At 46.7% G+C, this 13494-nt stretch overlaps 5 protein-coding genes across 5 annotated transcripts; 2 read left to right on the top strand and 3 right to left on the bottom strand.

Annotated features, from left to right (window-relative positions):
- Positions 1–3267: 3267 nt before the first annotated feature.
- Positions 3268–5145, top strand: F5891DRAFT_965359 (uncharacterized protein; the record flags this gene model as incomplete). Its single annotated transcript, XM_041376156.1, has 9 exons — positions 3268–3557; positions 3608–3714; positions 3766–3815; positions 3865–3957; positions 4016–4285; positions 4339–4482; positions 4533–4691; positions 4744–4923; positions 5038–5145. 9 exons carry the CDS (start codon positions 3268–3270, stop codon positions 5143–5145), a joined length of 1401 nt encoding a protein of 466 aa, XP_041217536.1.
- A 628-nt stretch (positions 5146–5773) lies between these two features.
- Positions 5774–7029, bottom strand: F5891DRAFT_139104 (putative 1,4 benzoquinone reductase). The gene is made up of 5 exons (XM_041370630.1): positions 6701–7029; positions 6591–6648; positions 6385–6538; positions 6117–6330; positions 5774–6051 (listed from the first exon to the last, which is right to left on the bottom strand). The coding sequence occupies exons 1-5, from the start codon at positions 6900–6902 to the stop codon at positions 5909–5911; spliced, it is 771 nt and encodes a 256-aa protein (XP_041217535.1). The 5' UTR covers positions 6903–7029; the 3' UTR covers positions 5774–5908.
- A 679-nt stretch (positions 7030–7708) lies between these two features.
- F5891DRAFT_1073373 (flavoprotein-like protein) lies at positions 7709–8821 on the top strand. Its single transcript, XM_041363334.1, has 5 exons — positions 7709–7952; positions 8004–8061; positions 8111–8264; positions 8326–8539; positions 8597–8821. Exons 1-5 carry the CDS (start codon positions 7895–7897, stop codon positions 8722–8724), a joined length of 612 nt encoding a protein of 203 aa, XP_041217534.1. The 5' UTR covers positions 7709–7894; the 3' UTR covers positions 8725–8821.
- Positions 8822–10566: 1745 nt separating this feature from the next.
- F5891DRAFT_1282821 (ribosomal RNA-processing protein 7-domain-containing protein) lies at positions 10567–11884 on the bottom strand. The gene is made up of 2 exons (XM_041370558.1): positions 10932–11884; positions 10567–10882 (listed from the first exon to the last, which is right to left on the bottom strand). Exons 1-2 carry the CDS (start codon positions 11788–11790, stop codon positions 10797–10799), a joined length of 945 nt encoding a protein of 314 aa, XP_041217533.1. The 5' UTR covers positions 11791–11884; the 3' UTR covers positions 10567–10796.
- A 298-nt stretch (positions 11885–12182) lies between these two features.
- Positions 12183–12553, bottom strand: F5891DRAFT_906192 (uncharacterized protein; the record flags this gene model as incomplete). The annotated part of the gene is made up of 2 exons (XM_041373549.1): positions 12183–12317; positions 12371–12553. Coding segments are annotated over 2 exons (318 nt in total), but the record flags the coding sequence as incomplete, so codon positions are not given.
- Positions 12554–13494: the final 941 nt, after the last annotated feature.

Below are 13494 nucleotides of genomic sequence, written 5' to 3'. Positions count from 1 at the left end.
GTCATTCATTTCCTATCAAGACATATATTTATTGTGTGGAGAATTGTGTCATATGTTGTTACATTTTCAGCTTGATTGTTTACTGTATGTATGTATGTGTGTGAAAACCTCATGAGCACATGAGCATTTCTGATACTGTTCTCCCTTTCTTTGTAAGATTTACCTCTCATGTACTTCTCATGCAGTTCATATACACTACATGCACAAATCTCACACCTTTCATACACTTCTTATGTACTTCTCATCTACTTCTCATGCACTTCTCGCATCCTTCTCACTAGCACATACTTCTCACATACTTTGCACACATCTCATATACTTCTCATGCATGTCTCACACACTTCTCATCTACTTTGCATCTACTTCTCTTGCACTTCTCATGTACTATTGCACACTTCTCATAGACTTCTCATGCACTTTGTGTATACTGCTTGCACATGTCTCACACACATCTCATATGCTTCTCATCTACTTCTCACACACATCTTGTATACTTCTCATGAACCTCTCATCTAATTCTCATGCATTTCTCAATTGACTACTCACGCACTTCTCATACACTTCATACTAGCAAACACTCATTCTGCCTTCAGCACAGGAAGCAAACAGAACCTACAATAGGGAAAATACTTGTGTTGCATATTGTGCTGCAGTGGTGATTGAGTTAGCGCTCAAAAATACATGACAAATCCACATGAGTTTTCACAAAGAGCTTTAAGCAAGGTAAGTGAAAACCATGTGGCTCTAAACATATTTAGGCGAAAACCACGTGAGCGCCTGTGCGTTTCCAAAACTGTTCTCCCTTTTTTCTTAAGATTTATTTCCCAATTTTCCCTGCCTCCCATCTCCCACTGTGTCCCATGTCCTCCTGTCTCCTGTTTGGTGAAATACACAAGATAAATGAAATCTGTGAAAGTCACATGAGTGCCCAAGTGTTTCTAAAACTGTCATACTTTACTCCTTAGATGTCCATTTTAGGCCTAGGGAGAAATTCCCTAGGCTGGAGCTCAGCTCCTCCCACTCATTTATTTGACATATACATTCCATACACTTCTCATGAAAGTCAAGCAAGCAAAGTGTCTTAGTGAATAAGTGAGGTCATTTTTCCACCCTGGTATATAATATTTTTTAGGGGGGAGGGGGGTATTTGTCCAATATCTCTACTTCTCACTTCTCACCACTTCTCATGTACTTCTCATCACTTCTCACTTACTTCTCATATACTTCTCATCACTTCTCATGTACTTCTCATCACTTCTCACCACTTCTCATTACTTCTCACCACTTCTCACTTACTTCTCATGTACTTCTCACTACTTCTCACTTACTTCTCATGTACTTCTCATCACTTCTCACTTACTTCTCATGTACTTCTCACCACTTCTCACTTACTTCTCATGTACTTCTCATCACTTCTCACTTACTTCTCATGTACTTCTCATCACTTCTCACTACTTCTCACTTACTTCTCACTTTACTTCTCACTTCTCATTTTGGATTTCTCACTTCTCACTTTTGACTTCTCACTTCTCGTATTACATAATCCATTTCTCATATTTCACATCTCATTTTTCATATTTCACTTCTCACTTCTCATATTTCTCACTTCTCACTTCTCATTATACCCCCCTCCCCCCTATGGGGGATTATACTATTAGGACCACCTGATAGCGTGCTGCCCTAGGGTGACCCACCCTCCTTGACTCAGAATATTAGATACAATGTTCGATTCGGTTGAACGCTTGTTCGATGTGATCGCTCCTAAGTCAACGTTGGCAACTTGATCTCCAAGTCATGTAAAATAGTAGCATATTACTCACATACTCTGCCGCTCTTTTCTCTGTGCGTCTTTCAGCCCCACGTTGGCGTCTTTCAGCTCTGCGATGATGGCCTCCAGGTCGGTGATGCGCTCAGCATCCAGAGCAGTCTGAGCTTGTAGGTCTTGTATCGTCTTCTTCATATTTGTTGCCTTATATTTTAGCCTATCAGCATGGGATGGACCGACTCAAGACATAGTTGACTAATACCTCGTGCAGCTTGTCTTCATCCATATCTTCATGAACCTTTGCATAGAAAATCAGTATGGACTGTATATGGAAGAGAATTTGGTGAACCCCCGAACATTGATATCAGCCATCCTGATGAGACCTGAAGTCGAACCCGAGGTGGTGTGAAGGCTTTGTAGGAATGCCGTACTCAGTTCTGACGAGGAGGAGAACCAAACTTGAAGGTTGTGGAAGTAAAGAGTTGTGAGTGAGATGTGTTTCAGGTTTGCGAAGCGTCGAGTGCCGAAGGTGATGGTACGAGACGAAAAAGATTCAAAGAGAGACTTACGAAGAAGAATGCGCTATCTATATGTCAGCGCACAGACCTGGCACTTTTGAAGTGCAGGAAATGTCAGGACCGCGTGTGGCTTACAAACTTTGCCCCTGATCAATGTTTGGAAATTTGGTCGACTGTTTTACCCAAGAGGTACCCGCTCGGGAAAAATGTACATGAGGCCACCTTACACCGCTCAGACCCTCCCCCCCTATCGGTATGAGTTGTTACACCGATCAACTATACCTTCAGGCGGATGTGAGTATCCGCGCACATTATCACAATTCTACTGGACATAAGGTGATAATATGCGTAAGACGTACTGGCATTCCACAAATATATGAAGGTGTCCATCATCCGGTCTAACGGTGAACACTTTGGAGAGTCGAGTAAGCGGGTCAACGAGCTCCTCGATGTCAGGCGGGAGATCTAACTTCTTCTTCGGATTGATATCAACCTTTAAGTATCATACGGTCAGCACCAGCAATTTTCCAGTCCATTACTCACCGGTGCACCTTCCATAGCATGAGATGCTTAGATCGAATTCATGCTTATTATTTTCCTTGATCAAATCTTTCAGTTTACCAACAGCCTTCGTCGATACAATCTCGACAGGCCTGGGGTGGTCGCCTAAGTAAGACTAAGCAGTTGAGGTTGAATTTTGGGACAAAAGTAAACGCACCCGGCTTGTCGTTGTCGATTAGGTAAGCATTCAGACGATCAGGAGCTGCAATTGAATCATTCTCTTGAATAAGTACCACTGAGTTAAGTGACAGGAGTGGTAACATCCTTCGACCAAAAAACTACCATCCAATTGGTCTCAACAACCGTTCGAATTCATTCTGATTTGTTTCGCACCAAGGATAATCCTCGGTATCTAAACATTTACCTCTTGGACAATATCTATATCGTTGACTATATTGATGCAGTTGGTGTTAAAGTTGCGTCATGAATCAATCAGGTCTTCCTACTCCACCCCTTACATCCGCCACGTCAACCACCAGCCCTGCACAGTCATCATCGAACGCAGCTGGTCAATCTGCAAGTGATGTATCGTTAGCCTCTATTGTCGCGACCATAACTTCGACGTCAAGTCCTTCCCAATTAAACCAATATCTGAGGAGTTGCGCATCCAAAGATGTCAGAGAAGTCCTGCTGGCCAGCATTTTGCCAGGTAGCCAAGATCCATTGACTCTGCTAAACGCGCGAGATCACACGCTTGGTATGCTTTACATTTTGTGAGTGAGTCTTATTGGAAAGTTTCATTACGCACACCGATCTCCTGCAGGTCTGTGCGACTGCATACTGTCGCGTCTGATAAGCCTTTGTGGCACCATATCGAGAGTTTTTGCCGCGATTTTATCCCCGAACATGCTCGTGTTGCTCCGGATCGAGGTTAGCCTGTCCTCACTTATGTGGTGGTACAATGAGGTCATATACATCCAGTGACACTTCTTGCAACTGGAATACGACAATTCTCTGAAGTTGAAGGAAATGTAAGATATATTATTGACTCAGCTCTCCACCTGATCTCAAGTTTCTTAGCCCAAACTTGCAATCGCGCCATTATCTGATTTGCTCGCAAAATATCCTCCAACCCTTTCGCATCTCACCACCATCCACCCTATTTTCCTGACAGTAAGGTTGCCAGCTGCGTTACCTCTCCAGTTTCCTGAATCGCCAGCAATTGTTACAGATTTGCGTCGCCACTCGCCACTTCTCAGCCGCGATCCCCGTCCTGGCTCATTCGATCACCACAATTGATCTCTCACTTTCCGACTTGACCTACCACGATAATTTAGTATACCACTACGCCGGCGGTATCGCACTTGCTGCGCTAAAGAGCTGGTCAGCTGCAGAAGAACTCTTTGAGATCTGCGCATCAAGTCCAGGCACAGCGGCTTCGGCTATTCAAATGGAAGCATTAAAGAAGTTGGTCCTCGTACAGTTGATATACCGCGGAAAGGTACGAGTATCCTCCATGGGTGAACGGCTCGCTCACGCACTCTGATTGGTCAGACGTCACCTCCTTCCAAATACATGCACCCGATTCTTATGCGATTGTTCAAGGCGACACCTTATGCAAGTTTTACGAATGCATATCCTCTGCAACGCGACTACCTTCGCACGATAGTCGAGAACGAGCAGCAGCTATTCACCAATGTACGATATTGAAATCGCATGAATATGTGTATCGTTAACCACGCGTATAGGAAAGAACTCTTGGTCTCATCACTCAGGCACTCGACCGTGCGCCCCGTTGGGCCATAAAGAAACTCACAACCACCTATTTGACGTTACACTTATCCGATATCGGACGAGAAGTGGGAATTTCGGACGAGAATAAAGTGAAATCTCTGATTTTGAGCATGGTGGATTCCTTTCCCTTGGCAAATCGTACGAATAACTGATGCTTTGTGCTAGATTGAGTGCTCAGAAATCTCCGCGGAGCTGTCTGCAGATGGGACTGTGTCGTTCTCGGACCCACCAGTGAAATTCGAGAAGACTGACGTCGACCGAGTGTTGTCACAGGCACAGCAGCAGGACGCCCTTCTTGTGAGGCTTGAAAAAGAAATGGAAAGGAACAAAGAATATCTGACAAAGGTGTGTCCTCGACGTGCGAACCCTGTCGGCTCCGACACTATTTTCTGCTCGACCACGTTGCTTTGACGTCTTGGGATCGAATTGGTTAGTGGACGGATGCTAATAGATATTCAGGCCGTCAAAAGTAAGGACGACGCAGCTTGGGGGCCAGCAATGGATGAAGATGGTGCATTTGGAGACCGTCCATCAGGCAACTGGGCTGAAGATATGAGTTTTGCTTGATCCAAAGACCCTATGCAAAAAGAAGTAAACCGCTTTGCAATGATTAGTAATTTCTTCATTCTCTATCATATTCCATACGATTTGCCATCGATCAGTTTCATCTTCCGTTCTCCGCAACCAGCGCGCCCATGAGTTTATTTAAACACAAATAGATCAGGCTGGCGTTTATCGTTGCACTATTACAATCTGGGACACGGAGGCCGTGTGCCACAGGGTTGACTCTAAATGAGGGTGCCTGCAATCTTCAGGAGCTTCTTGTACTGGGCATTGGGAGCCACGGCTTTCCTGATGATACGATCATAACGGGATAACGCGCGCTGCTTAGCACCTTCAAGATATGCTATCCGGTAGCGCAGTTCGCTAGGATCTTACTAGGGAGCTGCATGAGACTCGTCAAGGAGCACCCACCTCTCGGGCTGTGATTCAAAGCATGTACGCAAGTGGTTACAGTCGGCCCAGCTTTCACACAAATACGATCTTCGCGCATGCACGCTGTGTGAGTTCAAGTATTTCAGTCCGGGAAGTTGCTAGTGATTAAATTTAGGCCGCCGTCACATGTGTGCATGCTAATCGGGTAACGGCGCACCAAAGCCATGGGAACAAACCCACAGATTCGATGGATGGCGTATTGATGCGAACACATACGATCAGAAAATATCCATCTATGTAATGGGACTTTGCACGAGCGCGAGATTTAATTCATATTATGCGTGCGCAATGTATATACAATCCAAGCTGAATCCGTACATATCAATATCTAGATTCACGAGGACTTGGCGTGGCCGTGGTATTGTGCCACAGTATCCCAGAAGGCCTTGCCTTGGATAGCAGCAATCTCCATTTCGAGAGGTGAAGGCTGGCGGGAACCGTCCGTGCCTGCATAGGTTCCTGCACCCCAAGAAGAACCTGTTCGGAAATAGAGTGTTGATGATTAATGCTTGTGTAGCCATTCATCTGAGAGAAGGGCTTACCACCGTGGATCTCGGTCAGGTTAGACAACTGAGGGAAGGAGTGCTTGTAGCCGAGGGGAACGTAGATGAGACCATGGTGCACGAAAGTGGACAACGTGTTGGAAATGGTGATCTCCTGTCCACCACCTTGGGTACCAGTGGAGACAAACACACCGCACATCTTGCCCTGAAGAGCGCCCTTGCTCCAGAGAGGGCCAGTGGCGTCCCAGAATGCCTGTATGAGTACGTCAAGGAACGTGTTCAACCTTGCAGATGTAAGATAGCGTACCTTCCACTGAACGGGGAAGTTGCCGTAACGAGTGGGGATACCAAAGAGGAACGCGTCAAAGTTGACAAGGTCATCAGGGACGAGGACAGGGTAATCGGGTCTAGGAGGCGCCTTGACGAGCTTCAAGATATCGTCGGAGAGGGTCTCCTGGATCCTGGAGTGAAGTCAATGCACGCTCATAGCCTGATAGGTGGATATGGACGGACTGATAGATAGAGGCATTACCACCAGCATTGCTGATACCACTCTTGACGGCCTCAGCCACTGTGAATGATGTATTAAGCAAGGAAGTGGATGTGTGGCGAGGCAGACGCACTCTTTGTGATATGCCCGTAAAGGGAGTAAGTGACGATAGCGATCCTAGGGGCAGGCATATTGGTTGGAGAAATAGATGAAAGTGGAGGGAGAACGGGGGGAGAAACTGGGTGCTCTGGTTGATTTGCTGGGGCTTTTGTATCTAGAGGTGTGGGTTTTGGCTCGGTGAAGTTGTCTTTTTGTCGTTTTCCAGGGAAACACATTCCGATGTATTAGTAGAAAAAGGCACTAGCTTCTCAGTTGCGAGGATATAACGGGTTTTGAGGTCAGCCTTTAAAATGAAACATTCGCGTCTAGCGTGAGATGGGGAAAAAGGCCTGCGAAGCAAATTTATAGATCAAGGTTTATCTGGCACCACAGGATTAAGAATACGTCAATAAAAGGGAGGCAGTAATAGATGGCTTGGATAGAGGCCGTACCGTTGCATAATCCATTCGATATGTCTCCTGTGCGATACGATGGTCTATCTCGACTTCATAAAAACAACTGGTTTATCGAAAAACATCATGTACATGCGTGTCCAAACTGTTGCTATATCAGGATGAAGTTACCCTGGATACAGCAAGTTGCATACCGAACGTGTTTGATGCCATCTCGGACTCGGTTGCCTTCTCTGCTGCTGGTAGAATACTATGTGCGAGGTGTGGGAGGCCGGTCAGTCATGATTGTCGATCTTGCCGGAGTAAATCCAGGCTAGTTTCGCTAGGCTTGTTGACGGCCACCCACGTTATGTTGGTGAGAAAATTGAATTGAGAGCTTCAGCGTCTGGTAAACGCACATATAATATTCGGCTGCGCGCGTTTTACTGGCTGGAACGGTGTGTGAGGAATAGTACATACGCGAAGAGGTGTTTAGCGATGAATCATAATTGTTCCAAAGAGAGACAAAAGTTCTCGGGATTTCTAAGAGACAGGCACAAGATGAAATATGACGAGCTCGCGTTAACGCCCAGCTTGGTCAGTTTTACATAAAACGAGGGTGATGGTGAGCTCGATCATCCGGGTTTGGTCTTTAGTGTGGGTCGAAAAATACTGCATTCGTACTTTTTGCAATTACCACTATCGCGCTGAGTCAGTGACGTATGCGTTTCAAGGTGTTGTCAAGCAAGGACAAAGTACTGAAATCTTCATACAAATACTGAGCTTCATCATCCATCGTTATCATTATCTTCAGTCATCTTTTCTTCCACTACAACATGTCGTCTCCTAAAGTCGCAATCATCATTTACTCCATGTACGGCCACATCGCCAAGTGTAAGTACAAATCATCGAGATCCCCCTAGTACCCTAATCCCTCTTCATCAGTGGCCGAGGCTGTCAAGGCTGGTGTCGAATCTGCCGGAGGATCCGTCACCATTTACCAGTATGTTATCGATCTTAGTCTCAGATCTCTCACTTACTGGATTAATCAGGATCGCTGAAACATTACCCGAGGAAGTCCTCGTAAAGATGCATGCTGCCCCAAAGCCGAGTTATCCTATCCTCGCACCAAGCGAACTTGCTAGCTTTGACGCCTTTATCTTCGGTGTTCCTACCCGTTATGGCAACTTCCCCGCACAGTGGAAGGTATGTCTCTGATCCGTTCTAGTCTCTTTAAAAATTCTAATTATATGCTTCATTCTCACAGGCTTTCTGGGACGCAACTGGTGGATTGTGGCTCAGTGGTGCTTTGGCCGGCAAATTCGCCAGTGTCTTCGTTTCTACCGGCACTCCAGGTGGAGGACAGGAAGCTACCATCATCAACTCCCTCTCCACTCTCGCTCACCACGGGATTATCTATGTTCCCTTGGGTTACAAAAACACATTCGCGCAACTCGCTAACATGACCGAAGTTCGCGGTGGTATGTTTATTCCCTTCCGTCCGTGATCGACCGTTGCTAAATTTTGCTTCTACTCAGGTTCCCCTTGGGGTGCAGGCACCTACGCTGGGCCTGATGGCTCGCGCCAGCCTTCAGCTCTTGAACTAGAGCTCGGTACTCTCCAAGGCAAGGGCTTCTGGGAAATCGTTTCCAAGTACAAATTCTAGGTCATTCATAAAACAGACATACAGCACTTCAGAAACTTCATCATGATTGTAATAGTTACATGTGTAGAACAGAAATCAAATTTGGCATGAATCATCATTTATATCTGCTCGCTGAATTTCGGCACGCTGTTCTGAGTGGAAACCTCTCCTATGGGAAAATAAGATTGCTGTGGGCGTCCTTACATACAAACTTGAGGAAGAATCTTTAGTCGCAGCCACCATATGCATCTGTCACACCTTCATGCATATGGATCATGCAACTAAATTTAATTCGTAGTACCAAAAATCCCCCTCCAAGCCACCAGTAGTCGCAGCAGTACAGCTCCCCGTGGTGGCGGGCCGCCGTGGGCTCATAGCCTTTCGCGGTTCTTATGTTCCCGCTCCAATAAACACGCGTGATGTCAAGAAGAACTTGAATAAGCGTAAGTTGGTTTCAAACAACAGACAGGGGAATCCACCACAATCACCAATTCCACGCACACAAGCGACGCACTAGCTTCGGTCTCAGGACCTTTACGTAGATCGCTAATACGCATAATCAATGTGTAAACGTCTAAGCGATTATCGTTCCTGAGAACTCACAGAACGAGATACACGGTGTTGTCTGCAACCATCAGACAGTTTACAAGCGATTCACTACTATATTGCAGGACATGACGCCTGGTCTTGGCACGATAAGCGATGGGCATCCGTGAGGAAGTGATCACATACTACCGTCGGGGTCCGTCGGTAGCCATACGACCATGAAACATCAACGGGACCCGATATTCGTGCATGCAGTTTACTGACCAGTGGCCGCCTAGGGCAGCATGCCGAACTTCGAGCTCTGGCGGTGTATTTATAGGCGAGCTCAGCCGCCAGCTCACGTGATCATGATAGGTGGGCCAACTGACATGTTCTCGACGATCAGATATTTGCGAATCGTGGACCTCCAAAGTAGTGGAGGCGTCGTCGGGGCAGAGAGTTTCTCGGAGCCATATCCTCTGTGGGTAGTCGCTGCTATGACTCGAAGAACTGTCAACGACCCGCCAAAAACAGAATTTATGGGCGCATCAACAAGTGAATTTTCCCTGGAGCAGCATGTACCACGGGTAAAGCCGCCTCCGCAGGAAAGCAGTATAAACCATGAGGTGGAAGACAGGCCGGCATGTGTCCGCTCATTTGTCGTAGAATGTCGAGTCAAACGAGATAAAATGATCTTGGGTACCACGGAAAGTACATTCAGCAATGTCGCTAGGGAGGTCACCAACTCGCCAGGAAGCTCTGTGGAAAGCAATGCGATAGATCAGTAATTGACATCGCCCGATGGCTGATCACTCGCCGCGGGGTCTAGACTCCGCACTATTGGTAATATCAGCAAGGATCGATTATCATTTGCATACAGAATTCCGCGGCGAAAACCCAGCAATATGAGCAACGGTTGCAAAGGGGTGTTCTGATGAGTATAAATGTATTGGGAAAAAGAAAGGATAGTACTGCGTAGAACAGTAACCAATGGCATGGTGATAGGAGAACAGCGACAGGTTTTCCAGCCCTGTCAAATACGGATGGGCCTCACCGAAGCAGGAGTAGGCTGTAGGTTTCTCCTTAGGACGGGGTTAGTCGAGTCTCCTGCGAGGCTATTGTGAATGAAGGAGAATGCAGCCGATGAAGGACGCTCCCAAAGATTTAGGAATGGTGATACGCAATAGGAGAGTTCTAGTCTGCTCAGGGGAAGTAAAATGAGGGCGTAGAGTAACGTACCATAGGTTTTGATATACGTCTTTTTGCAGTAAACTGGTACCGTCGAACGGTGTGATGGCGACTCGCTGATCGCACTCATTTATTGTCGTTGACGTTCATCACCCACTCAACGGGACCCATACGGTCGGCGGCCTGTCAAGAGAACTCTTCAAAATACCACTGAAATAATCACAAGCGAGGGAGATCGCTGATGTATACACTCTGACGGAGCACACCCGCTGAATGAAGGGACATTGACTCGCCCGTTAGAACGAAAAACTCCGGTACCTTACATTATATCGTATTCGCGATATGCTATATCCACTTTCCTAAACGTATGGCAAAGATCATTAATAAGGCTTGAACCGCCGTGATTCCTTCAGTTTTTCTATGCGTTGCTTGTCCGTCTCGAAGTTCTTTTTCATGTCGAGTATAACTACAGGCACGTGAACCGACATCCTCGTGAAAAACACCTTCGCGCTCACCTTTTCGTTGTTTTTCAGCCTTCTGGAAGGCATAGAACGCATCTTTCTCCTTCTTTTTGTCCTTCTTTTTTCTACCCCCAATTTTCCCAGTGAGCATGAACTTCTTGCTGGCAACGCCCACACCTCCGCCAAGCGTTTGTCCATAAGCACCTCCTCTAGTGACTAGTGTGAATCCGTCCTCGTCCACAACTGCTTCCCCTTTCCGGTACTTGGCCTCTTGTTTACTCTTTGAAAGGTTGAATTCGAAGCATTCCATAAAGCTGTCTGCGTGAGCTTTGATAGTGTCTAGCGGAGGCCGCTCATTATCATAGTTTGCCATATAGTGAGAGAGACCACGGGGCTCCTCCGAGGATGGCCATGGTTTGGGTGACGTAGGGGGCGAAAGCGCTTTTGCAAGAGATGAGGAATCGAGAAATATGAGATGGGCACAAGACCCAGTTTTGCGCAGTGTGCGAAGGGATGGAGAGGGGAGGGGCATCATTTTAGGAGGCGCAGGCTCGGAAGTTTGGAGCTTCCTTTTCTTGCGAGGTCGTGCTTCAGTATCGGATTCTTCAGCAGCCTCGACCACCTCCTCGTCAGAATCGGATTCGTGTTCTTCTGGAGCGTCGGCAGAGTTGAAGTCAAATAAGACGCGTTCTACTGTCCCACAATCTTTGAATAGCAGTGTGAGTTCACGCTCTGTCGCATCTGGTGGTACGTTCACTAGGAACAGCGTGCGTCCTTCAGGTAGAACATTTTTAGATTTTGACGTTTTGGATTTAGGAGGGGTGTGAGCTCTTGCATAGATGAAATGTGATGAGCTCGGATATGCAATTGGAATGACAGTGAAACCCGACAGACGTTTCGGCAAGACAGGCATGGCGATCCGGAAGATCGAGGCAATTTTCGCAAGGTTGTTTGGATCGAAGGCTTTTGCCAAACAAACAAGAGTCTCCACCGTCACGGCCGGTGACATTCAACCTTCCTCTTGAAGCTCATGACTAGCCTCGATTCAGAGTTGCTTCAAGTTTTCGCCGTAACTCATGGCAACACAAAATAACCAGAACAACTTCTTCGGTCGTCACTCGTGCAGTACAAGAAGCCCAAACAAATTTTAATGGCCGCCTGAGGCCTCAAATTGCAATAACATTTGCAAGTTGTGGATTTTCAATCGCTCAACAAGATAAACATGGCAAGTAACTGATTGAGCCATAGAATGGCCAGTTCGTGTTATGTGTCACGAGTCTGTCCGAGCCTCTCAGTATTGGAAGCAGTCATTTCCTCCTCTGCCAATTCTCGACTCTCTTGGGTGAGTTCACATGGGGTGCAAAAGAATGCAGTCAAGCAATCGTTGACGTAGCTTCCGTCAATGTGGTAGCGCGCTCTCAATGTGGCCCTTTGTCCAAGCTAAAAACCTTTCTTAATATGTACCTGTAAAGAACGACAAAATCTGTACTCACCTGCAGTACCCAACCGAAACCGCACAACACGTTAAGTGCTAGATGCATACAACAATCGGCATCACAGCCCGAACCACCATGTTCCGGATCTGCCGTATCGTTTTCTTGCAAGTGGTCAAACCGCTGGCGGTTTTTCCCATATACTATGCAAGGACACCAACATGACATGCAATCTGTGAAGCAGGTTGTGAATTTAATCACTCTGTGGTAATATTTGATGTGACTCACAAGTCCCAGCATCATCCCAGCAATTGAAAAGTCCGGTGTGCCAATAGTTGTGGGGTCGACCTTGTTGTTGTCCAGGTTGCCCTGCACCCGAACCGGAGCCTTCCTCCTCTTTCTTTTGACTCTGTTCAGTGCACTGGATCCGCTAGTTTCCCTTTATCCTGCGGCACCTCTGAAGCGTCCATCTGTCCTGTGGGTTGCATCTGCTCCTGGCGTGGTTGGGGATGAGCGGTGTGGTCGTCAGGAGCATATTGTACTGGCTTGAGAGGCAAGGCTGTTAGAAAAGACTCGTTCACTATCAGGGTATGATTTACCTTTGGTCCGGCTGAACCTTGTAAAACATGGTCAGGGGGAGAAGCGGGACTTGGGGGCTGATATGTGCTTGGGGGAACAGTAGCCATGTTTGAGGTAGTGAAGAGGGGTTGAATTAGGGGTACTCGACGAGTACAAGTCAGCTCGTTCCATTCGAATTCACCAAAGACTTAAAAAACAAAACGATTGAGATCAGAGAATCGTCATTTTCAAATCTAATCGCTGGTTGTTCAATGAATGTCAACTATGTGCTCAGGATTCAGATCCACGAAGACGGCCGTAAGTCCTGGTCTCGATGAGTACTCAAGGAACCAAGGAGTGAAGTTCCAGCTCTGTTGTTGCGCTCTCTCTGCATATGTATCATAGCAAGAAAGCCTATACTGCTACTCCATTCCAGTAGTGCCACCATCAGCTGTGAGTTTCAAGCGCGACACTCAGAAAAATAGCGTCGACTTGGACAAGCCTAAAAGTTACTTACATAAAACATGCTTCTGACTCGTGAACCAGCCAACTCCACATCAGATGGCATATCACACCCTCCAGACTGACTTGGAGCAATGGCGTTGAATTTTCGGAATAGTCTGTAA

The sequence above is a fragment of the Suillus fuscotomentosus genome (assembly GCF_016647785.1).
Source record: "Suillus fuscotomentosus strain FC203 chromosome Unknown F5891scaffold_155, whole genome shotgun sequence".
Classification (NCBI taxonomy): domain Eukaryota; kingdom Fungi; phylum Basidiomycota; class Agaricomycetes; order Boletales; family Suillaceae; genus Suillus; species Suillus fuscotomentosus.
This window is presented reverse-complemented; position numbering and strand designations above follow the sequence as displayed.